The sequence below is a fragment of the Metopolophium dirhodum genome, chromosome 7, assembly GCF_019925205.1.
Source record: "Metopolophium dirhodum isolate CAU chromosome 7, ASM1992520v1, whole genome shotgun sequence".
Taxonomy (NCBI): domain Eukaryota; kingdom Metazoa; phylum Arthropoda; class Insecta; order Hemiptera; family Aphididae; genus Metopolophium; species Metopolophium dirhodum.
In genome coordinates this window covers 33,786,711-33,814,471 of record NC_083566.1, presented here as the reverse complement: position 1 = coordinate 33,814,471, position 27,761 = coordinate 33,786,711, and the positions used below count along the sequence as shown (strand labels likewise).

The window sequence follows — 27,761 nt, the reverse complement described above, 5'->3', positions numbered from 1 at the left end:
CAACTAACAAAACACAAAAGCATAATATGGATTATAGTAGACCTGTACATTTAATCACGGACCATTAATTACGAATTGTTTTATTTATTCATTAATTGTATTTTTAAACTTATTTATATTAATTGAGCTGTATGCAATTTTCAAAAGAAAAAGAGAAAAAAACATAACTTGGTATAATTCTATAGTTAACATTTTTAGATTCCTAGTGGAGCCAATTAATGTATTGTATTTGCAATGATGAGTTTTTTTTCTGTCTGTCATCGACATTTGTTGAAAAATGTTCAGGTTCTCGACATCATAGTATATTAGAATACTAAGGTTTCAACTTAGATTCTATTTTTTTTTAAGAGTGCATCATATAGCATGTATCTACAAGCAGCCATCACTGATGGATACGCCTCATCTCTCATCATTCATCAGTGTTTACATTTTTTAATAATTTATTATTTTAAATCAATATAATATAAATAATTATTGCTATAAATGTCTACTAAAATAAATATTAAGTTACTATAATACTATAGTAACCTATAGCCTATAGGTACCTACTACCTAGTTATAGTTGCTATAATTAGAGAGGATAATGCGATGGGTGATGTGTCTTAGACGTTGCTTTAGACTGGCACGTTAGTCAAAATAAAAGTTAACTTGCGTACAGTATATAGAGTATTTACTATATTATATTGTACATAGTACATGTTCTAGTATAAAATTATGTGAAAATATTTGTCGATAAAAAAACCTTGATTATTTAGTTAAAAATAACGGTTTGTTGCGTAATCATTATGAATTTATGAATAATACCAATTATTATTAATTGATATTTGCTACATAAACATAGGCGCAAAAAGGGGGGGGGGGTTAGGGGCTAAGCCTTTCTAAAAATGTCCATAGCCCCCCCCCCCCATACATTTCCTACATTTTGTTGTAAGCTTATATTCAATATTATCAAAGTAATAAGGCTTTAACCCACGGTTGAACATATTACTAGTTGGCATTATGTTGATGTTTTCGATCTTGAACATAACGTAAACCGTGTACTGTTTGCTGTCTTTGGTGAGCTGCATTCGGAAAGTGCCGATCAAATTATGCATGACCAACTCGGTTGTGGAGGTCAATTTTTTGTCAGCCATATCGGCGACCATATTTTTTACTCTTTGATTGGTTTGGTTCAAACCAGGTTATGACGTCATAGACTATGAGTTGTATTCCCAAAGATGTACTGGTAGTAAATCCATTGAAGTGTGGGTCTGACACGTTCTTGAACATGATGCAAGGTGTAATTGCTTTTCTGACTGCGATAGAAATGTTGGGTTGCATGGACTTCACTACACTATCAGCGATGCGACCTCTTACAGGAAGTATCTGTTGAAAAAAAGGAAGGATTAGAAAATTAACTTTAAAAGGGTTTTTACGTGTTAATACTTTAAACGTATAGCTTGCATTAATTTTTATTATTAACATTTTTATTTGATAATTATTATTTATAAAATCATAATAATAATTGTTTTGATAAATAAAAAATTATTTTATATTTACGTATATATAGACACTGATATACAACCCATATCAGTTTTTGGTAATTGATTAATACGGATAAATTATTATCAAATTACATATTAAGTAAATTTAATAAATTGACACAATTATATGTTATTGTAAAATCAGTAAACAAGATAATTTTTCAAATAAATAGGTATATTATTATTATATTATTAAACGCAGATTAACTAATAATACCTAACTAATTATTTTTCAGTAATCTTACAACTAAACTTGTATTGAAACATCATGAGTTACAAAAAATAATTTTATCAGTTTTATAATATTAATACTGATCTGATCAGTAAAATACTAGTGATCTAACTTACTTTAGGTTATACAAATTGTCGACATTTGTCATGACTGGAATGTTTCCTGAAAAAAAAGCTCTGACACTTTCATATGAAATGTTTGATTTTGGCACTAAAGATGGATATTTCATGGTGTTTTCCGAAAAAGGAGTATTCGCCTTGTATTTAATTCCCCCTAATAATAGCTTCCTCTAATATTGGCATCTTTCCATTCGATATTAGTTACGATCTATATGTAGGTATGTAAACGTGATTAAAATATGATTATTGATTATAATGAAAATGTGTGTTGTTTCCTGCAACAAATAACAATTAATAGATACTTATACCTATATAGACATACTATCGTAGGCTATAGAGTGGAAAATAAGAAGAAATTAAATCAATATTAGTTTATGGTGCACACTTGAACACGTACCTATCTGATCAAGTGCCCATTTAATGACAAAAAGGTTATGGTTACAATATCTTAATCCTCTGATTACGTTATTGTTGAATACTAAGTCAGTTTTTGATTTATATGTGTGTGTATTCACTATTCGGTATGGTTCATTAATTTTTTAAATATCCTAACGGAAATAGTGGATCATAAACATGACCACTGTATTCAGAGACAACTCTAATTTGATTTGAGTACGCATTAAAAACAGCTTTTCCAATTTCTTCGTCACTCTTTCACGCATATTTATCGGCAACATCTCGGTTATCGTATCATATCGCCAATTTACCGAATCCGGTATTTCATCTAAAAATGAATGTTAATAACTAAATTTGTTTTTCAGATCAACTAAAAAAAAAATATATACAAAACATACAATAAATCTATATATATATAAAATAAGTGTACATTTTGAATACATTTTATAACTCAAGATCCACCGAACCGATTTGGATAAAAATTTCAGGGCATATTAATATTGATATGTAGATGGTTTCTGTGAAGTTTGTACGCTGTGCAAAAAGTGGTTCCGGAGTTATGGCCTCTTAAGTGCACACCTGGCGACATGGCTAAAAACAACAACAACGTCTATACAATTATTTTTATTTATATATATAAGTATATAACCCATAGCAACCATTAAAAAACAAAAATTTCTATCGTAAATCTCAAAATTCCTGTTTGAGCATCTACCGGGGGTGATCACTTCCCTTTTTAAATTAGCCTATGACACTCACAAAGAATGTGGCTTTGTATTGGTGAAAGAATTTTCGAAATTGGTTCAGTAGTTTCGGAGTTTATCCTAAACATACAAACAAACGCTATCATTTTATATATTAGTATAGATAGATAAAAATGAATGTTTGTGTGTAGATTAGACCTCTGGGAAGAAGATAGGCTAATTTAAAAAGTGTTAAATTTGTTTTTTTTTATTCATCGGATTTTAGTATGGTTCGGTTAGGCTTTTGTATTAATTGATTATATTAATCCTCTGTAGGTGGATTTAAGTAAAAATGACAAACTTGGTACAATTTTGATACTTTAGAGTTAAATCATACACTTACGTACAAACAGCACGGGGTCCGCGATCTACCGCAGGTAGATTGCCTACCTGATAATATACTGCTGCGAATCAGAATTTTTATTCCGGGCAACAGAAAAGTAAAGATAAATTTTGAACACCATACACCGAATATTAAATAACGAATTGAACAAAGTTTGAGCCATATAGAATTGGTACATTTAACGGGCAACGAAGTGCCAGCGGGATCAGCTAGTAATAATATATTATTTTTTTTTTTTTTATTGATCTTAAGCTTCGGCAACTATGGCCATTAGCTGTAGTGGTTTGTTTGTGGGTTGTTAGTGTTGGTAGGGGAAGGAACACGTGTGTGAATATATTATTGTTTAAATAAAATATAGTATGTTCATAAAACCGTTAATTGATAATTAACTCTCTGTAATTCGTTATCATTGTTATTATGGTTTAAAAGTTAGATTAGGCAAATTATAAAATAATGACATGTCCGCAGTCAGTAAATTAAATGCATAAACACGCAATAATATTAGTATGTATTACAGAATCGTGGTACAACATGTGTATAATGCATAATCAAGATATAATTATTATGTTCCAAACATCTATGTAATCAATTCTAATAAAAAATAATAGGTACATAAAATTACAAATGGTCAAATAAATGTTCTCTTATTATTCATATGTAGTCATGTAGGTGAAATGTGATATGCTTACACGTCACACATGTACAGGCGCAGACTGGTAAAATAGGACACGGAATGCTACACAATTTAAAGGGTATTTACCAAAAATAACAAAAATTGTTGGGCAAAATTTAATACATGTATTCATAAAATATTAATATATTTTATTTCGTTTTAAAAAAAAATATTGAATATACGTTAAAAACGTAAATAAGTAACCAAGTTACAACCAACTTTCAATCAAAGTTGTACAATATTATAGATTACTAGTAATCGTAAGTTTGTAACAATCTGCTGTTCATTAGGCGTGTCTAGAATCTTTAAATATATAATATTAGGCAAATATATTTTAGAGCAAGGGATGCTGTAGTATCCCAGCCAGTCCGCGCCTGCACATGTATTAAATATTTAAATGTACCTATATGTATATCAGGAATCGGCAACCCATGACCCCCGAAACAATTTTATGTGGCCCGCGCCCCGCGCCCCGCATAAAAAATTTATAATCTTTATTGCGTTAAACTTTTATCGTTATAGCGTAAAGTCACATTAAATTATATATTACTAATAGAAAAATGATTAAGTATATAGAGGTACCTCTACCTACTCATTAATAATAATATAAACAAATTACAAATTCACACATCTCTGGTGAGAATCGTTTTTCTTATGCAATGATTTAACATTTAACATTAAATTCAAATTGAACACACTCAAAACACTCAATAACGAGATACTATCAAAACCAAGTTCATGCGAAGACCCCCCACTATTACGACTAGCACGAAGCACCCAAACAAATATTAATATTATTACAAATACATTATTGTAAATTATTATTACGTAGGTAGGTTTAAATTAGTGGACATCTATCTTAAGTTACACATATAACTTTTATTAATCTATTTATTTTACAATAACTAAAGACTCGAGGTTAAAAGGTTACAGTCATGACTGTACTGCTGTAGTAATATTGAGTGAATATTAAATATTTTATTATTTTGCTTGATATAAACGATAACACGGCGCTCTGTATAGGCATTCTGGGTACATTGTTTTTCATGACGTATCTGCAGACCTCGGCACCCTTAAAATTGTAAATATTATCCAAAAACTGTAAAATGTTAAAATATGGTCCAAGAGAATTGATATTTTTAATCACACTTTCAAAGTTACATAAAACACATTTTGTGGTTATTCTTGGCATACGCCATACAGTATGTTAAAAAAAATTCAACCGAGCCCTAATAATAACATAATATGGGTATCAAAAAAAAAATCTTTGATATAACATCATACCTATATGACTTTATAACTATCTAGTTTATAGAATAATAAACATAATTATTAACGAACTTAATATATTTAATATTTATAAATTACAGATATAAAGTTGGTTTTGTTTTCCATAGGATTTTTTTCCTTAGTTTGTTATTCTTACAGGTAACTTTAATATACCTACTTATTCCAGTGATATAGTGTTCTACGAATATTATGATATTAGTTTATTATAAGTAGGTACCTGCACTATGACAGTATTATGTATCTAAAAACTGTAAAAAAGTGCTCGAGCACCACTTTCGTAATTATGATAGTGGTGCTAGTGTTGTAGCCGTTGGGTCTCAGATATCCAGACCTCAGTATCGGCAGTATTCACTTTTGGCCAGTAATGAAAATTCAACGTTTATATTTATACTCGTCGTTCATGATCCACGAAGGAGATGGTGTCTTAGAGTCTCGTGGCCCTAGAGAACCAAAACTAAAGTTTTGAAGTTCGGTTCTAATGCTTAAGTGGATAGCGTAATTCCTCTGAGCTCGACTTCCTGTTAAAAGCATGACATTTTTTTTCACATTAGAAATAAAGACGGCGTATGGGAAATATTGAGTATGCTGGAAATTGGACTGGATCTAAATAATGCTCCGGAAGCTATAGCCTTAGGCCGGAATTGTGTATCTAATGTTTCAATCATTTTTACTGTGATGTCGACTTCGTCTTTAGAATTGGGAACTATATTGCTGGGCTTGTTGAAGTTTAGATGATAAATGCGATAACCAAGCTAATATTTTCTCCAACGTTACACCAAGATACTTGCCGGTCGGCTTCCAATAGGGATTCCTATATTGTTAAAATTTAGCGAGGGTATGGAATACGGTTACGACGTAGAATGAACAAACGCTTACACTTTTGGAGGGATTTATTGATATTTTCTAATGATTGCACCAAATATAATACATTTTAAATGATTTTATAAATTAACTGTCGTTGCTCATATGTGACAAGATTCAATGCAGATTGTAAAAAATAATACTAAAAACTACAAATATTTAGCTTATAACTAGAATAATTAGTATAATATTAATATTGTAGTATTATTTTTAATTTAATTTTAGTTTTAATTATTATTTATTACATTAAACTAGGTTTAACTTTAAACTGTTTTAAATGCATAACATATATTGCATTATACATAAATACAATGATATAAGTTGTGTGTAGGTATATTGCTTACACATATTTTAACGTTCAAGTATAATTCTGGACGCTGGTAGGAATTTAAGTATTAACTTTTACTTTGAAAAACAAATAAACTACGATACACTATATATTACACCCACGCATATAAAATTGATATTATAATAGTATGTTGGCTATAGTAAATAAATGTAAGTGTAATACCGTGCTGGCTAAAAAGGAGAATATAATGTTTTGTATACACTGCGTAAATGTTTAATCGAATAGAAATTATTTATTTATTTATACTGTATAATATTACAACAGTGAATTGTTTTAAATTAATCCAATTAGTTTTATTGTTTTGTTTTGTTTTTTTTTGAATTTTAGATTCAATATCTAGTGTTCAAAATTAAAAGTTAAGTTTTTATAATTTAATGGTTTTTCCACTGCAGGTGGCACAGAAATTATCGAAGTAATTCGCAAGAAGTTCCGGCAATGTCACCGATACCACATGGAAAAAAAAAGATCGTACAGAAGTCAATATTTTACTGCTCTCTCCCATCTCGCTGTGTATGATTAGAAAATGCATGAGTGAGAAAATTTTTATTATTTTTATTTTTATTTTTTACGCATTATTATTTATTAGTAGGTCTCGATGAGAATGAAATTAATAATAATGCATTAATGATTCAAAAATATTTCATAATAATAAATATAAATTAAAATAGTTGGTGACGATGAGGATAGTATTTTAAATGTTATAATTAGGGCTCGGAAGTTGTAGGAGTTGTATATTATTCTATATTATGCTCTCGATTTATAGAGCACTAAAGTAAAAATTCAAGTTAAACAATGGTCAGTTTAAAAATTTAAAATTTAAAATGCATATTTCTTGATCTTTATACGCATTTTAGTATATTTTGCATATATTTTATATTTTCTAAAAAATAAATTTATATTTTTCTTTTTTAATTTGTGTATTTTAATAATAATATTGAATATAATATAACTCTATATTAATGTAGGAAGGTAATTATTGTTATCACCCCAATCGACTATTCGTACACATTTATCTCTATCGCGCCTGTATTCCGATGTAAATACTATCTGTTCGGATATATTTTTTTAGCTATTTTTTTTCAGTTCAATAAAACGTCAAAGTGCCATACAGTTTATCGCCATATTTTAAATATTATACATTTATTTTTCCAAATTTTACATTTATTTTAGTACAATTTAATAAAAACAGAAAATAGTTTTTATGGAGTTCAAATATTTTTGTGCATATTTCATGCATATTTTTCCTTTTTTAGTTCCTATAACTTCCGAACACTATATGTCTATATAGTTATAACTAGGGCCCGGATTTCAATTCAAAGTGCATACTTTTTTGGTTGATCTTATTCAATGCTTTCCAAGTACCTTCATAGGGCGTCACCGTTTTCGGCCAAAATGTACTCTTCCCTTTTCGGCCAAAACGTACCGTTTCCTTTTTGGCCAATTTCCCTTTACGGCCAGTACTTACAGTTTTCTTTAAAATGTACATCTATAACAACCGTCCTTATTCATGAAGTTCAAACAGATATTATATACACAAAAATTAAAAGGATCATTTTAAAAACCCTCGTGATGCAAAAAATGTGGAACGGCAAAGACTAAATGAAGCTTACATTGAAGACTACAAAAATGTTAAAATATGTAGTTATACATTTGTCAAACAAATAATATCATACAATTATAAAAAATAAAACTTAATCTTAATTGTTGACATATTCAATATTTATAAATGCAAATTTTTCATCATTATTATTATATATGTATTATAAGGCTGTATTCATTTTTATTCGATTAATGTAATGTGTTATAAGACGTTATAACAGTTTATCGCCAATTGTTTTATTTTATTATTTTTTCACACAGTTGTATGTAGGTACTGACCGAAAAGGGAAGGGTACATTTTGGCCGAAAAATGGGCCGCCCCCTATATAATTCGTTTCATGTAACAAGTGCATCAAAGCTAAAAATTTTACTTTGCATTTTTTTTGTACATGACGTCGATGTTTTTTTTTATTTTTATTAGCACTATCGAGTTAGGTTTGTTGGTTTTAACTTTTAATGCATATTTGTTAAATGTACTATAAAAATTTAGCCTATTCAAAATATTATCTAAAGATAAATTTATTGCTATCTTGATATTTAATTTGTTTTCATTTAATAGGTTTATCGGGTTTTTCGATACACATTGTGTCTTCCATAGAATAGATGAAATATATATATTTCATCTATTCTGTGGTCATTCGATTCATTTCGTTTCAATTTTTATTTTATCTTTTTTATTGACTGTGGAGTGTCACCCACTCCACCCGTACTCGGATAAATAACAAACAATTAGTGAGTTCGTGTTTCATCACAGTCGTATTTCGTATGTTTTTATTTCATGATCTTAATTTTAACAGGCTTAAATATTGTGACGCCCCCAAAAAAATCATCAAAAAATTAATATGGAATTTTTTGGCAAAAACACACTGCGTTTAAAGCCTGTCACTATACTTGCTCCTAATAGTAATTTTATCCAACTACGAAACATTTATAGTGATACCTTTACCACAGGTAGTGAATAAACTATAATGAAAAAAGTAAGAATAATGTAGTTTTAATATAAGTAGTTTTAAATCATATCAGCAGTAGGCGTTACTTATATGACATTTAGATAAGTTATATCTAAATGTCTTATATTGGAGTAAAATATCTCTATATGATTATAAATCATAGATTCAATCGTTGATTACATTTTTTTTCGGCATTATTGGCAACAAACGTTTACTTCTCAATAAACAAACAAAATTTTGAAAAAAACTTAACGTTTATTATACTGTTATTATACAAATATAGACCGACGTGTGGTGTATAATTATATGATGTTACATAGGTATTGTAGTATAATATTAATAATATTATAATATATAATAAAGTGTTGAAATTTTTTCGGCTTTGTTATAAGATTTATATTTATTTGATACGATACATATTTACAATCGTAAAATAAGCAAACTTTTAAATCGTAATATGCGCAGCGAGTTTATTATTATACGTTCACACTTTTTTTTAGGTATTTTTTGGTGCGAATTCACAGTGTGTAAGGATTAAAGCGACAATACGCATTATAATATTTAGTAGGTATACGAACAACAGTAATAATAATTTTCTATTGTTCAACCTCGCTTCCTGTTTACGATCGTGGCTTCCATGCGGTCCGACTGCGGTAAGTCTCGGTCGTTCCAGCCCCACGGTAGTGGCACCGAGTTATCCTGGGACTCGATCAGGCCGGTACGCGAGGCCCGTCTGCACACGAACTCCGGCGACGTGGTTTTCAGGTCGTAGGCCCACCCGACTTTTGTGAACAGGTCGATGAACGCGGTGGTGAAGTTGAACTTGTAATTGCCCAATTCCGCCGCCTTGTAATCCCATGGGAACACGTGGTGGTAGTTGTGCCAACCCTCGCCCACCGACATTATAGCCACAGCAAGGTTCTCCGCCGCGTTGATGGACCTGCGCAAAAAAAAACCCAACACAAACGAAAAACATGTTATAAGAAACAGTTGCGATTATGTGTGATTACATATTATATAGGTAGTGATAAACTGATATGGTAACAGGTTGATGGACTCAGAAGACTTCGATGTCAAGTCTAATACTGCCCTCCTAAGCCAAAAGACAGTAAGCGAAAAAATTTGAAAAATGAGTTTATTATATCAAATTAATCGTTATTTTAATAAGGCGCATTTTTTGATTCCTTAGCAAAAATACCGTAAATGCAATAGTTTTTGTAATAAACGTGGTTAAACATATATACGTATTTACAAATATATATGAATGATACTAAGCAAAAAAGCAGTATCAAATAACACATGCTAAGCAAAAAGACAGTAACTGACCACAGTATACGGTAATATTTTGGTTAGTATTTCTCAAATACGGTAATTATTTAATTTTTATAATATGATAAAAATAACAAGATGATTCAGAAAAAGTTATTTTTCTCAAAACTACTACATTGTTGCTTACTGCCTTTTGGCTTAGGAGGGCAGAATAACTGAACGGTCTGAAAGTCTGCACGTATCTATCTGCACCTTCTATGCGTTCGTACGTGATTATGTTATAAAAACAAATTTTTTTAATATTTTAATATTATAATAGTTATTCCGTCATAACATTACATTATACATTGATAACACATTATATATTTTTATATAAAAATAAGATTGTTTCAACTTAAAAAATACTATTATGTATTATTGTTATATGTATAATGTATATTGATATTATTAAAATGTATTATTATTTTTTTTTCATTGGTTTTAAGAACGGCAACTGAGGCCATTCGCTGTAGGATGGTACTGTAGGGTTTTTGGTACGGTGAGGAATGGTTGGAGGAACACGTTTTTGGTTTTTGGTAGAATTTTCTAGTGGGCACCCGTAGGTACCTGCCATGCCCGGGTGGGGGATGGCGGCCTCTCTCTCCGGACAACATGACTGCCCAAAGTGAAATTCCACCCGTGGCCGGTATCGAACCGGCGTCGTGCGCGTCACAACCAACGCCTCAGTCCGCTAGGCCACTCCGTCCCCCCGATATTGATATTAATTATTATTGTTCTTACGCGTACCTACGTTTGACGGTATAGACCAATTTAATTTAATATTAAAGCTAATACAATATAACATTGATTCTGCTTAAAAATTACAGACCATGTTGTTAATGTATAAGTTTGTAAGACGAAGAGAGCACTGCATTTGAGTGAGATAGCATATTAATAATAAATAGATGGATTGGAAAAAAATGAAACACGGCATGCTTATGGCCATTTTAGTATTGCGCGTAGTATAGAAAAGTTAAATCTTTTAAATTAAAATCACTACACTGGGCAGTTGCAAACTATTATTGATACTTAAAAATCAGGAAACTGCAGTATGAAATAAAAATACATCTTGGTTCAGTTTGTCGGGTTTGGGCCGAGTGGGAGTTGGCCCGGGGGAGTACTTAATGTATAGCACACAGTCCCTGAATCCCATCATGTACGTGAATTAGCTTTTACAATCAGCTTTGAGGTAAACAGTTTGTTCATACACATAACATCGTGAGCGGGCTATTTATAAAATGTTTGAAAATTGTATAAAACTATTGCCTCTACCTATACATATAAATCCCCCATAGAAAATCGAATTTCAATAAGTCTACCACCCAAGCCGACGATTATAGTTTTTTCTGCTTTTAGTATCTACGTCATTTTGTATTGTCTTACTGTAAGTTTTACACGTTTATCGTTATACTTTTATATCTACACTTATACTAATGTCTCATTATAGTCATTAGTCATTAGTTATAAACCTACCGGCTATCGATTATTATAAAAAATTCATCGTTACCTATCGTATGGTTTTGCTCCCCACGTGTGTGCGGCGCTGTTGATCAACCAAATTCCGTTAAGTGTGAGCGCGTACCGCAACAAAACAGCCACGTACCAAGAATTGCTCCACGTTTCACCCCAAAAGTACACCGGTATAAGTGTTGGTATAATGAAACACGCCCATGTTATCAGGAACCAGAAATATCTGTGCGTTTAAAAAAAGCAAATATCATATAATTTGCAATTTAAATTATAGATGAAATAAATCTCTGTAAATACAAAGTATACCAATAAGTAATAACTAGTACACTAAGACTAGTAAGACTAAGTACCATATTATATAATATATAGTATTAGAATACCAACACGCGCACTACGCGTTTATTGTAATTATTATTAGGTATATTATGTCTTATAACTTATATTGGTAGTATTTTCCAACAGGGAAATGTCTTTTATGATTTATGTAAACTACTAAATCGTAAATTAGCTATACAAACGAAATTTATTTTTATTTTTTTTGTGGCATAGCTTTTGGCATCGTTGGTGTTGGGAAAGAAATTTTTTTTTTTTTTGAATATACAATTTAAAAAAAAATTACGTAATAATAAAAGAGTTAGGTATATAACAACAAATGAATATGGTAATATGAGCTTAAACTTTAAGATAGTATTATTCTAATGATTAAATTAGTAAAAAGGAAAACGAATATGCTTGGTATTGGAAGAATCGGTCCAAGTATGTCGTCGGTATTCTTGTTTCCAATAAATAAATAAATAATAATAATTGATTGCGGTTCCTATTTGCTTCGGTAAGAATGTGTTTTATTGTGAGTTTGATCTCGCAAGACAGACATGAGGGGCTCCTCTCGGGACATTAGGTAACCATGGGTTATTCTGGTGTGACCTATTCTTAACTTATTGATGATAGTTTCTTTTTTCCTATCAGAGTGATTATTAGGCCAGCGAAGAATACGTAGCTGTTTTTATTTCATTAAGTTTTGTTTTTTGTTTTGCCCACATATTTTTCCAAGCTTGCATTGATATAAGTTGTAATGTTCTTATGGTATTTTGAAAAGTGGTGAGTGGAATGATGTCTAAGGAAGTTGAGGAGGCTGTGTTCTTGGCGTGCATTTCGGCTTTTCCGTTGCCTTTGACTGATCTGGCATCCACATTATTTTAACTACGTTTCGTTTGGAATGATTACGAATGCGATTACGTCACGTATTATAATCAACAAAATTGTAAATATAATGCGCGAACAATTATACAAAACGTTGATACATTATATATATGCTTTAAACTCTAAAACTTGCAATAAAGTGTATTTATAAAAATGTTAAACTTAAATTTAAAAATAAAATAAAATAAACACCATTGTAAAACCACTAGCTTTCTCACTCCGCTCAGAATCTAAAAAAAATTTTATAATTGCCAACATTACATTTGTTATATGGAATTATTATAATATTAATATATCAGCAATGTATTTTATTGGTGACCTATTGATCCTATCTCAAACAAAAGTTGGTCTTTTATATAAACGGTACCGCCGATACCTAGTATAATATGCTTAACATTTCATCAATTATTTGACAGGACTTATAATATTACAGCTTCTATAACATAATATCTAATCGTATAAGAGTAACAAAACACACGGGAATCCGTAAATTCCCATCTACTCCTTTGCAGTTTATTATTACACATAGGTAGTTATTACGTTTACTTCGATAAAATAAATTATAGTTACTTTTTTTGGAACGCCACAATCGGATCGGCCAACAAATCACTGGTGTCGATGGTTCGACCCTTCTCGATGACGTCCGGGTGTTTCCGGCACAGTAGCCAACCAACGTGCGAGAAAAACATCCCTCTATTCGAGTTGTGCGGATCGGCATTCGTATCTGTGTACTTGTGGTGTAGCCTATGATCGCGGGCCCATTCGTAAACCGAATTCTGTAAGACGCGTGACGACCAGTTAAGCCCGGTGTATACTGTATTATAGTCGTAGTATTATCTAATATATAAATGTGAAAATGAAAACCTTTGAGTGATATGTTCTCGGAAACTACTGAACCGATCGTTATGGGTTTTTTTTTAAATTGAAAAGCTCATTGCGGAGAAGGTTTAAGGCTTTTGATCGATTCTCTAACTTTAAAAACAAAGGAGTTATCAATTATCATAAATAATGACCAGTTACGTAGACTGGGTGGGTGAGGTTCGCGGTACGGCAACGGACGGCGGCTAGACGTGGCCGCCCAAACTTCCCCTTCCATATCACCGTTGCGCGACGTAATAGTTCATATCGTTATTCGTTGCTAATGGAAAACTATAATTATAATTATTTAATTATTATATTATAACTTAAATCAATACCATAGATTAAATATATAAAATAATATAATCTATGTTAATACAAAAAAAACACAATTTCTCGCATATTCTATAGAAATTCACCGCATTATAGTGAACGAAGGACGGACCGACCGACATTTTAAGAGAAGCTTCGTAAAAGTCGGAACGCTGCTTAATGTTTGTGCATCGACTATCGATGAATTGTCGAATATTCAAGATGCCTGCATTTAAATAGTAAACAGTACTAATAATAAGTAAATTACTAATAATAACTTACTTTTAATTTAATTTAATTTCTATAATTTTTAAATTTTTATTCGTTTCTTTTAATTATTAAAATTTATAACAATGAAAAGGAAAATTAATTTAGGTCGTTCATCGAATATAATAAAACGTCAACGTTTACTTAGATTAAGTCTAAATAACAATGGCTCGCCAGATAACTGCAATATTAACAGCGATAATAATGATGATAATATAAATAATATATCTGTTACCAATAGTGTTGGTAGTATTAATGCAGACAATATTAATAACAACGAAAATTTAGATGAACCACAAGTTCCATGGCGTCGCCGTGAAATGTCGGCATTTACTTATGATAAATTAATAGATTATAAAAATAATTCTCACGTTATCATTGGAAATATGAATTTAAAATGTAATTATTGTCGTGCATTGAAATGGTCCAAAGAGCCTGCAGGTTTTTGTTGTTCAGGAGGAAAAGTTGTTTTGGAAGACATTGCTGATCCACCTGAACCATTAAAAAGTCTCTTAAATTTTTCTCACAATAATTCAAAACATTTTTTTGACATGATACGTGTTTATAATTCGGCTTTTCAAATGACATCGTTTGGTGCAACAGAAATTAGACATGGAAATTTCATGCCAACATTTAAAGTTCAAGGTCAAGTCTATCATTTGGCTGGTTCTTTATTACCCACCGGTACTGAAGAACCAAAGTTTTAAGGCTATATATAAATGAATGTTTGTATGTAGATTAGACCTCTGGGAAGAAGATTGTCTGATTTAAAAAGGATTAAATTTGGTTTTATTTTATTCATCGGATTTTAGTACGGTTAGATTAGGTTAGGATTTTGTATTAATTGATTATATTATTATTCCACCGTAGGTGGAGTTAAGTAAAAACGACAAACATGGTATAACTTTGATACTTTAGAGTTAATTTATACACTAATGTACAAACAGCACGGGGTCCGCGATCTACCGCAGGTAGATTGCCTACCTGAAGAATTTTTATTCCGGGCAACAGAAAAGTTAAGATAAATCTAGAATATCATACATCGAATATTAAATAACTCATTGAACAGTTTGTACATTTAACGGGCAACGAAGTGCACGGGATCAGCTAGTATTATATATAGACGGGTATATGTTGGAATAATGGAATTTTGTCGTTTTTGCAGTACTTTATATACTAATGGGATCGTAATGTATGATCTACGTGTATTAGGTGTATTTACTATTTACCATTATATTCCCCGGATAGAAGCACTAATGTTCCGACAAGATTATACTATGCCCTGCACAGCATATAGACTATTACATCGATTGATCGATAGTCACGAGTATAATGCTGAGACTTGATGAAGAGGTATTTTTTTGATTTGTACGAGCGCACAGAAAATATAACGTTGATGAAATTCCGAGGTTAAAACTATAGAGAACCATGGTTTATTGGTCTCGACCTTTGACCTATAGTATCCACCCAGAGAAATTATATACTGGACGAAACAATTGCAACGAACCCGCCACAGTGGGCCACTCGACTTATCAGTAATGGTGCATTTTGTTGTATAGGTACGTCATATTAATTATTATTAATCACAATTATATGTATTATATTCTAAATTCTTATCAAAACAATGAAGAATAAATGCAATTAAATTAAATATAAAATTACAAAAATACCTGAAACGCTATTGTATTGAGAACAATAATAATGACACGTAATTGCCATTTCGCTTTGTACGCCCGATGCGACCAAAGTCTATGTGATCCAGCGGTGACACCAATTGCAGTAATTTGATACAAACAGATGGCTAAATTCAAGAACAACAAATTTTAAAAAATGTCATATATTATGATATATTTTAGAATAAATGTTTTGTTAATTAATTATACATTATAATTATTGACGGGTAAACGTACCGAAAACAGTCGTAGTGATTTTCGCAGAAGTAAACGCCAAATAGACGCCATATAGTGCACCCAAATGGACCAACGAGCACAATATAACATTGCGCCAAACAATCGGTTGATGGGGTTGTTTTTCGATCGGTCGAGCGTCGGGTAAAGTACCACCGCAAACTAAAATTTCTGCTGAGTCGTTCATTATAACTATCTCTTCAAATGCCGTTCCTTGTGGTTAGGTACTACAGTAATATTGTAAGTGAGTGCACTTGAAACATTAGGTAGGTAGGTAATTTAACGTAGTTACAATTTCACGATTATAAGTTATAACAGTCATGGTGTTGTCACGATGAATTATTTATTTTAGTTATATAATTTGGCTTAAATATTAATTAGTATTGCATTTCAAAATTCATATTTCCTAATTCCTACGCTTAATTGTTAATTAGATCAAATTCATCGAGTCACGAATAGTTAGGTACTTAAAAATAATTGGTTTTTAGATTTTGGGAACCCCTAACTGTAAGAATTGATATCAGATATGTTATATTATTATAGGCCAATCGGTGCCTTTTCTTCGAGAAAAGAGAGGAAAGATTACATTAGCAATACATGTGACATTATCATCCAGAAAATAATAATTATTACCTCACGAATTCCGGCTACTCTATCATCTTGATATGGATTCCCAGTGAAAGTCAAATCGCGGGGAACGAGAGAGCCGTCGAAAAAACTCGCAAAGCAATAACCTTCCCGGACGCTATAAAACTTAATGGTTTTACCCTACACGACGCTAAATCTATATCAAAAATAATCACAAGCAACACTTCGGGCTTGGACACTATAAGTTCTTCAAAACTTAACAAAATTAAACACACCATCCTAATTCCTAGCATGGCCCTTTCCACCGGACATCTCAAGAAAAATAGAAACTGCAATCAACAGAATGCGAATCGGACACACATCGTTAACCCATCAACATCTGATAAAGAGGGAAACCCCCTATAATCTAAGCGAAGGCAATCTAACTTTTTGTAACCAAGGTTACCAAATACTTTAATAATAATATTAAAATTTTAATAAATGTTAACAAATGTTTGTATTTTTTTTTAGTTTTTCACGAATATTTTAAAAAGAACTGAACATTTTCAATTTTGTCCTCCCAAAAACCACTTAGATCCAATTTTTTACGAAAATCATCCATTGAATTTGATGACCAGAGCAATTATTCTAATATATTCAGGCTAAGAGTGAAAAAGTGTACAACGAAAACGCGTCTGGTTTCGTGCAGGTAGGTCACGTGATACGCAGGTTAGGGGTTAGGTTAGTGGTGAGGGGGGGGGGGGGTGTGCCAGTAAGGTGTAGCCAATGACAGCGCGTTTTTGTATACTTTTAGCCTAAATAGAGTATAGAAATACCATTATATTAGAGACTGTCTACAATATATGACAGTTCCCGTTGTTATTTTTTTTTAAAGTTTTACCATAATTTTTAAAGCTAATTCAAAATTTGAATTTCTACTTCCTATATTATTATTTATAATTACAATCTTATTGTCTTTGCGTCGTAGACTATAAACTGATGCTTACACACTAATTTATTTATACTACTTTATTAATTAATTATTTATTATTTTTGTTAAGAACATGTGTACTTATAATTTATATAATTTAAATATGTACGGTACTCATTTAACTTAGCCTGTAACTTTATAAGTAGCATGCTACTATATATTTTTCCTCTGCAAGGAAAATTTAGATAGTATTGATATGTTTTTGGGTATAGTGCAGTGGAAAAAATATCTAGTAACATGTTACGTTTTGTTAGGTTTTTAGTTTTTTTCTCATTGTAGATTTGTCTCTCTATGGCAATAGACAAAGCTTCATGCAAACCGGCCTCGCAGAAATCAGTTAGAAAAAAATAACTTGTTACATAAAAACATATCCATGTTAAACTTGTTTTCAAAAACAAAAAAAGCACACATCAGCTATCCTTGTAAAATCAATACATTCATCGCTACGATCAAAATCTAATACCTATTGAAAAAACAATCACAATTTTTTTATGTGCGTTCTTAGTACTTACCTACGTTATGTTTTAATATACATTTGAAGATAGAAAGGGGAATGAAATTTATATTTTAACAAATAATAATGATCTAGGTTATTTTGTTGTAATTAAAAAAAAAAACTTATGTTTTAACATTATGTCTTGAAACTATTATTTACCATTACGTTTAATGTTTACGTATATTATTATTTACAAACACAATAAATGTCATTCTATTTAAAATATTTGGATTAATTGTAAGCTATTTATAAGATGAATATATTGTTGAAAAATGTTCTACGTTAATGTTAACTTAAAAATTAATAAAAACGTTTATGATACAAATTATAAATATATATAATGTTATTATAATAATTATGTTTCTGTCAAATATTAGTTCAACCTTTGTCATATTACTAACAGTATAATAAATAATTAATAAATAATATAATAAAATATCATTATATAATATGATAGTAATATTTAGGCTAGCTGGTCGTCAAATTTAATATTGAAATCAAATTTAATACTTCCATCCTGCCTTTCCAGTAACCTCTTCAATGACAAATAAAATTCGATACATGATATTATATAACATACCTACTTCCTAGGTTTTTTTTTAATAATATTGGTACTGGTTTAGTTGACGCCAGACAAGAAATAAAATTATTCTCCAGGTCACTCGGGTTTAGTTGATGCCCACCACTTTTATCTCTCGTATTTTTAATGTTCTAACCATCATATACTGTATGTCTGTATTTTTAGTTTATAAATTTAAAAATAATAATAATAATAAAATAATAAAATAATAAATACAAAAGTACTGTAATACTTTAATAGTTTAATCAGTGCTGAAATCTAATAAAATAGTTAAATTATTTTTATGTATTTGTTAACCAACAAAATTATTAATCATAATAATATTATAACCCTGATCCAATATTATCTTGTAAAATGTTATCCTAGTAGTTTTAACGTGAATGAGTTATTTTAATTCTCGGTCTTACTTTTGTGCTTGTCTATATTAAAAGTTATAATACATGTATATATATATATAGATAAGGCTGCTGTATATTATATCTTTATAATATACTACCTGACCACCGAGCACTTCGTTTCCCGTAAAAAATTCCAACTTTTATATGATTTTAACTTTTTTCAATTCGTTATTTAAAAGTCCGTGTAATGATGTTCTAAAATTTAAAAAAAAGAAAATTTTTAATTTTAAATCGGCGAATAGTAATAAGTGACTTTTTTCTTACGGGTTAATAGTGTTAATACTATATTCATGCCGTATATAATTATGATTTTATTCTGCACAAGTAAAAAATATAGTGAGCAAATATTAAATGCAGGTTAAAATTAGGTGTATCCTGCAATGATAATCATATTAACAATTCAATTTTATCAGTGGCAACCATTTATGATTTATACATAATATACAAAAAAATACTAATATTTTATACTATTATTATACTGCCGTCCTAAGAAAAAACGCCATAAATCGAAAAAAAAATGAGATAATACTGTGTTACGTTTAATATTATAGTTTTACATGTTTTTCCTAAACAAAAATGCCGTAACTATGATTATTTATCCAGAATTAGAAGAAAACATAAGAAAACAATATTGCCGCAAAAGTAATAAAATATAATCGGTGCTTAGCAAAAACTGTGGTTAAGAGGACGCTACACCCGCATGTGTTTTCTCCGTCTTGTATATGCACAACATAGCAAAAAACTGTTTTGCGCGGGAAAGAACCGAGAAGGCTACAGTCATAACTAAGAAACGAGATTTTCACCACATAAAAAAAGAGAACTTTGGCTGTGCAACATTGTTTTTTATTTTTCTGATATCACTTTTATTGAAAAAGTTCTTGCCGTTTCAAAAACCATTATTGTTTGTGTTTTTCAAACTTGAAAAACTTTTTTTACATAAATTATATCAAAAAAATAAAAACAACGTTGTATAGCCAAAGTTCTTCTTTTTATGTGGTGAAAATCTCGTTTCTTAGTTATGATTGTAGCCTTCTCGGTTCTTTCCCGCGCAAAACAGTTTTTGCTATGTTGTTCATTTGTAAGACGCAGACAACACATGCGGGTGTAGCGTCCTCTTAACCACAGTTTTTTGCTAAGAAAGATTGCCGTAAGTTTTGTTTAAAATATGGCGTTTTTACTTAGCACTTCCGCATAATCTATATTTACGGCTTTGTTATTGCTTAGGAAACCAGTTGCCATTAAGCCGTATCGCCCGTATCTTAGATATGCAATTTTAAATTACTGATAATGTTTGGAAATTTTGATGTCATTATACATCGGACACATATTATTTTTCGTTCAGTTATCGATACACCTCGTCAAGAATATTTTAATGTATGACGTAATCAAAAGCCGTAATCAGAATTGCGGCATTTTTGCCAAGTAAAAAATTCTGAATAATTAATAGCTTACTTAGTATAAATATCAAAACAATGATATCTTGGAAAATTAAATTGAATAGTTCCATTGCATTCATCAGGTATATTTCCATAAGAAATTATGTATTTTACTTTGAAAAATATTATATTTATGAAAATAAAACTACCAAAAACTACTAAACATAAAATGAAATTTTTCTCAAAATGGCATAGAAGGAAATTACGGCGTTTTTTCTTAGGACGGCAGTATAATTATGTACTATTATTATAATGTAAAAAATTCTGAATAATTAATAGCTTACTTAGTATAAATATCAAAACAATGATATCTTGGAAAATTAAATTAAATAGTTCCATTGCATTCATCAGGTATATTTCCATAAGAAATTATGTATTTTACTTTGAAAAATATTATATTTATGAAAATAAAACTACCAAAAACTACTAAACATAAAATGAAATTTTTCTCAAAATGGCATAGAAGGAAATTACGGCGTTTTTTCTTAGGACGGCAGTATAATTATGTACTATAATTATAATCAGTAACCAATGGCAACCATAATTTTCGATATTAAATCTAAAATCCTTATGTGACTGAGTGAGCATCTCTTTAAAATTCAAATTTTGGAAAACAATTTCTTAGTGCACCATTACATGGTGGTACTACTGGTACATATTGTATATTGAGCGAGAAAACCAGTTTGATCATTGAGTAAAATAGATAAACTGCAACTTAGTAAGCCGGACCTAGGGATAGGGGTAGTCTTTTCTAGCTATTACAATGTAAAACTGAACAAAGGTATGCCGATAAAGTTTATCGATTGTCAACAGAAAGCAATTCATTTTAGTTCGTAACTCGTAAATTATGTATAATTATATAATATTTTGGTGTAAGTATTTAAAAACTAGAAAAGTTTAATGTCAGTAAGACAGAATATAATTCCTAATAATATTCAATCCTAATAAATTACGACTTAAGAGAAACAAGATTTTCATTAAATTCCAAAGACAAAAAAATATTCATACCTATGGGCTATGGGTGCAACCGACGTACCTACTACAGATATCGGCTAAAATAATATTCTTATAATAAATCCACACATTCATAATACAATACTATTACATAATATATTATGTAACTATAATTAAACTTCACACATAAAGGTGCTACGCGTCACTAAAATTCGGTTCCTACTAAACAAGTTTGAGCATATGCCATATATTATAATGTTTCTAAAATACAATTAATTTTGGTAATACAACTATACAAGCATGAACATTGTGTATCTTATGATAAATAGCGACTCAAATTTATATTATATGTACGTATGTGATGTTAAATTTAATAAATTTAATAAATTTAATAAATTTAATAATTTAAATATATTAAATAAATTTAATAAATTTAATAATTTAAATATATTAAATAAATTTAATAAATTTAATAATTTAAAAAAATAAATTTAATAATTTAAAAATATTAAATCTATCCATATATAAAAAACGTATATATAAATATACGTATAAATAAAACTGAAATCAAGCAAAAGAGGAAATCTTTGTTACGGTTTGGCTTCGAAACTTCTTATCCAATTGTCATGCAATTTTTTTTAAATGAAAGAGGATATCACGGAGCAGGTTTTAGGCATAAATAAAGTCCGATAATGTTAGTTATCTATACATATAAAATCCAAATACCACTGACTCACTGATCGTTGTATCTCAAAAACTACTCAACGTACAGACTTGAAATTTGGAATAGAGGTTGTTCTCATATTTTCACCGTGAATTAAGAAAGCATTTTCAAAAATGTTGCGTTTTAGTGGAGTAATTAACGATTATAATTATTCACTGCCAATACGTGATAAAAATTCTATCGTAAATCTCAAAATTCCTGTTTGAGCACCTACCGGGGGTGATCACATCCCTTTTTAAATTAGCCTATGACACTCACAAAGAATGTGGCTTTGTATTGGTGAAAGAATTTTCGAAATCGGTTCAGTAGTTTCGGAGTTTATCCCGAACATACAAACAAACGCTATCAATAGAACAATCGATTAAATATCTAAGAATGATGAACCATTGTATATCTAGTAAGTATATCCTTTTTTAACAAAAATAAAGGCGTTTAACCTTACGCTAATATAAAATACGTTTTCTTTTAAAATTAAAACTTTCACTGTTTCATAATTTTAAATGGGTGGACTACCCTTAGGTTCTGAGGCGGAATCCTCAAGCGAGGACGGCATGTCCGACAAGGGGTTGGAGAGCGAAGTGAGTAAGACGCCAAGCCACTTATGTTATATACTTATTTGTGATTTGTAAATTGATAAGTATCGAATGAACTATAAATATTACATATTTTTTTTTTTTATCAAAAAATAGATATATTATATTAAAATAGTTTTTGTGTATTTTAGGTAAGTTACATAATATTTACTATATTATATGTTTACTATTATTCATGTTTATTTCTTTAATGAGTAATATATTTATGATAATATATTAAGCCATAAGGACTACTGAGGAGGAGCCCCCGAGAGTCACTTATCCTGTAAAATACTACCCCTGTAGTTCTATAATGTACCCACCTATGCTGATGCCACTACGCACTACTTATGTACTAAATAAATTAATGTTTCTAGGTACTCACTTAAAATTTATCTTATGACACAAATGAGACACCACTATATATTGTTATAAATACTTATAATATATTTAGCCGTCTGCCGCTCAGTTCATGTGACGTGTAATGTACGAGACTGCTGATCTATAAAAAGTAAACAAAATCGGTCATTATTTTTAAAAAATGATTCTGAATGAAAATCTGATAAAATTACCGTAACCCAAAAATGTCAGACCTGTCTTAAGTACAATCAACATACAATTTTCTACCGGAAACAAAGAAAACACCTATCAATAAAAAAGATTCCAGACAACATTTTTTAAAAATAAAATAGAAAAATAAATAAAATAAATAGAAATGCATTGTTCCACTTAACATTATAAATTCAAAATTAATAAGAAATACTTACCGTCCTATTGCCCATTATTTGCGGAATATCCAATATTGACTAAATACCTTACACAGCCTGCCGGCGTATTTATATCATAAGTTGGATTAGCTCATGTTGCCAATTATATAACATATAAGACACAATAGTATAATATATTGCTCAAGGCGATTTATTTTGTTATGCGTACCGGTTTATTTTTTTCCTCCAAGTAGTCGTAGTTTTTGACACTGAAATATATTATCATGGTTTACAATAACTATAACTACGAATTCTCAATGAGAAATAACATCCAACGCTAATACAAAGTGATACACTAATACTCTTAAACTGTTAAGGTTATTGAAAATTTAATTTTTTACACACCTTTTTCCTCTAATCCAAATTACTTACATTGATTGATTTTTTTGCTCATACTGAATTGAATTGAATAGATTTTATTTTACATATTTTTGGATATTTTTATCAACGTTTTCTATGCGTTACATGTTTATATATTTAATTAAAATATCAATAAATACATAAATAATAAATTATACATTTTTAACTACAAAATAATTATTAAATTTTGTCAAAATTTAAAATTTAAATGCTTGTAAAAAAACTGTGCTTATGTATTTTTAATATTTTTAAACTTCTATAGTAACAATATATCAGGAGCTTTGTATTAAATTTTCACACTCTTGACCAATCAAATAAAATGTTATTGGCAATTAGATAAAAAAAAATTAAAAATTTCTGCAAACATCTCAAAAAGAGTCAAAATTTTCTCAAGTATGGGAATTGATAAAATAAACATATGGTGTAAATTGTGTGTATTTACAGTAATTCATTTTTTAATTACAACAAAATAAGAAAATCGGAACATTAGAAATCGAGTGAATATCCAATGTTGTAAAAATATGAACTTCAAAAGTTCGTAAAAATTGAATTTAACGTTTTTGTAGACGTTTTTTATTTTTGATAAAGGTAGACAAACACATGAGGAATTTTGAATTACATTTTCAAATCTTAGATTTCAAAAAAAATTTTTTATGAATTTCTCACTCAAATAATTTGCCCATTTTAGTGATTTGTACGTGTTTTGTCAACATTTGAACTTAAAATGCTTAAAAAAAAAAAATGTTGACTGGATTTTTAATATTTTTCAAATTTCATTGTAACAATATATTAGGAGCCTTGTATTTAATTTTCAAGCTTATTAACCCAACAAATAAAATTTTATTGACTTTCATAAAAAAAAAAAAAAAATAGAAACTGAAAATATCCGTTAACAGTTCAAAACAAATCAAAATATTTTTAAAATGTTATCGTGTATAAAAAATTCCAATATAAACAACCAGTGAAAATGTCATGTATATTCATGTCATTTGTTTTAGAGTTACACAAAAAACCAAAAAGGATCCAGATATAGAATAGTTAAAATTAATAGGCAACTATCAGTGGCGTACTCAGGTGTAGGGTTCTAGGGTTCTGACCCCCCTTGAAATGTTCTTCCTTTTACAAAAAAATCTTATTTACAACCATTCCAATACACAGAGTCAATCAATTGTTGATAATTTTCAATAGATATAAAATAAATTGTTAAATATGATAAAGAAGTCGATAATCAGTTTCAGTTTTTTTTCGGCTAATTTAGAACATTGCTAAACGCCTGCCATAATCGTCGTCCGTGTATCCATTCATCCATGTACCATCGTCCATCAATCATTACCACGTTTATTACGAATTTATGACCCGAAGAGGCTCTATATAGATGACCAGGTGTCCAGGTTAATATCTGTTGTAAATGTAGACTAAATTTGAGACTAACTATAATTTGTTATAAATTATAACGAATGATAGGAGTGTAGTCCATCTTAGATGCAATTTCTTGTTCAATTGAAAGTATGGCTAAATTCTATAGACGTTCTTAACCCATGGTGGAACGGAGATATTTTTTTATAAGCTTTAATTTGATAAAACTTCTCTCGCAAGTAACTGTAGTTAAAACTTACAAATTTGGGTATACATCTTGTAGAGAATGTTGATGTATGAACTTTTAAAGTCATAAGAGGTGGCAGCTTTAAATGATTCTATTAATGTAGAAGCTTGAAACTTGAAACTTTGAACTTCTATGCATAGCTCACTGCCATTCAAATCAACACTGTATAATAACGCTAGATCATCCGACCATTTGTTGATATCATCAATTCCCATAGTCGATAAATTTCTACCAGACAAAAATAAGAAATTTGAAGATATATTAGACATTTTTTCAAATCTCCATTTTAGATTTTTAATGATAGAATCTAAAGATTGATAGCATTGTAGCTTCACAATAGTTTCACTCGTTCAGTGTCGTTCAATTTATATATATAAAAGTGGAGCGTGAAAAATGTCGTTACCTCATCAATTGAGAACGGCTGGTCCGATTTGGCTCAATTTTTTTTTAAGATGTTCGTAATTGCCAGGAGAAGGTTTTTAGGAAAATTCACCTGAAAAGTAGGAAATCTGGATGTAAAAAATACAACAGTGACGCAATAGTGTATTATATATTGGTTGCTATTGGTTAATTGGGCATGTTTGTTGATTTGTATTATTATTTTTTGTCAATATATATAATATATATATAAATGAATGTTTGTGTGTAGATTAGACCTCTGGGAAGAAGACAGGCTAATTTAAAAAATGGTTAAATTTAGTTTTTTTTTATTCATCCGATATTAGTACGGTTAGGTTAGGATTTTGTATTAATCCACCAAACTTGGTATAACTTTGACACATTAGAATTAAATCATACACTTACGTACAAACTGCACGGGGTCTGCGACCTACCGCAGGTAGATTGCCTACCTAATAATATACTGCTGCGAATCAGAATTTTTATTCCGGGCAACGGAAAAGTTATGATAAATTTTGAACACCATATTAAATAACGAATTGAACAAAGTTTGAGTTATAGGTATAGAGTTGGTACATTGAATGGGCATCGAAATTCGAAGTGCACGGGATCAGCTAGTAAATAATATATATTTTCTTATCAGTTAAGCCTAAGTATGCAAATTTGTGCATAAATAAAAATAAAATAATAAAATCTAACGTAAAAACAAAACAGCTTGTATTTCGCTGCATCGGACGCATCGCACTGCGGCGGAACAGCATGGTCAGAATAGAATTAGCACGCATTCACCGGATTCACGTAGCAACGAAAAACATGATACAATATTACAATAATAATGTTAATAATTTTTAATAATTTATAGTTAAACACTTAAATTTCAAATAAATTCTATTAGAATATTTACCTTGTTCTATTTCAGACTTCACTGCTTCAGTAAATTATAAGTATAGCTCCGACGCTCCGTAGTACCTACTCGTGTCTCGTAGTCACTCAGACAACAGACTCAATCGAATTTCAATTGTAAAATAACTGAATAATAAACGTAATATAATAAAACAATTATAGACCTATAAACTAATAGACAGAGCATTCTACTCCACCCTGCTATCAATGCACACATACACAATAGTCATATTACAGTCATTCTATTTTTATCATTATCGGCCACATGAAACACATTAATATTTCCTGCGGCTTGTATATAAGTGTTGAAATATGTACATTGTTATGAATAAAATAGATTACTTTACGATATAATTCGGTAACCGGTAGGTATCAGTTATCGTCGATCGTCGTGAATGAAAATTAATTTCAATAATCAATAGTAAATTTGAAGTTTAACTATATAAATTGAAGTGTTAAATTTATAACACAGTATTCATCAACTCACGTCTAATAACAAATAATAATATATTGAAATATTTTTTTTCAAATTTAAATTTAATGATATCAAATTTTGCGCCCCCATTCCTACTCGATATTTTGCACCCACCTTACCAGGCCCTCGGCCCGGC

General features: G+C 30.0%; 1 protein-coding gene and 1 pseudogene across 4 annotated transcripts; both read right to left on the bottom strand.

Annotated features, from left to right (window-relative positions):
- Positions 1-31: 31 nt before the first annotated feature.
- Positions 32-8,015, bottom strand: LOC132949180 (uncharacterized; annotated as a pseudogene).
- A 1,322-nt stretch (positions 8,016-9,337) lies between these two features.
- Positions 9,338-26,957, bottom strand: LOC132949071 (acyl-CoA Delta-9 desaturase-like). 4 transcript variants are annotated; one of them, XM_061019839.1, is made up of 11 exons: positions 26,947-26,957; positions 26,252-26,341; positions 25,862-26,076; positions 23,886-24,094; positions 23,691-23,763; positions 23,504-23,620; positions 16,404-16,653; positions 16,164-16,294; positions 13,627-13,832; positions 11,894-12,079; positions 9,338-10,018 (listed from the first exon to the last, which is right to left on the bottom strand). In XM_061019839.1, exons 7-11 carry the CDS (start codon positions 16,585-16,587, stop codon positions 9,682-9,684), a joined length of 1,044 nt encoding a protein of 347 aa, XP_060875822.1. In that variant the 5' UTR covers positions 16,588-16,653; positions 23,504-23,620; positions 23,691-23,763; positions 23,886-24,094; positions 25,862-26,076; positions 26,252-26,341; positions 26,947-26,957; the 3' UTR covers positions 9,338-9,681. The 4 variants fall into 4 exon arrangements, with proteins under 4 accessions (XP_060875822.1, XP_060875825.1, XP_060875823.1 ...); XM_061019842.1 differs by lacking the exons at positions 23,691-23,763; positions 25,862-26,076; positions 26,252-26,341; positions 26,947-26,957 and having other exon boundaries at positions 16,404-16,627; positions 23,886-23,907; XM_061019840.1 differs by lacking the exons at positions 23,886-24,094; positions 25,862-26,076; positions 26,252-26,341; positions 26,947-26,957 and having other exon boundaries at positions 16,404-16,627; positions 23,691-23,859.
- Between the last annotated feature and the right edge of the window lie 804 nt (positions 26,958-27,761).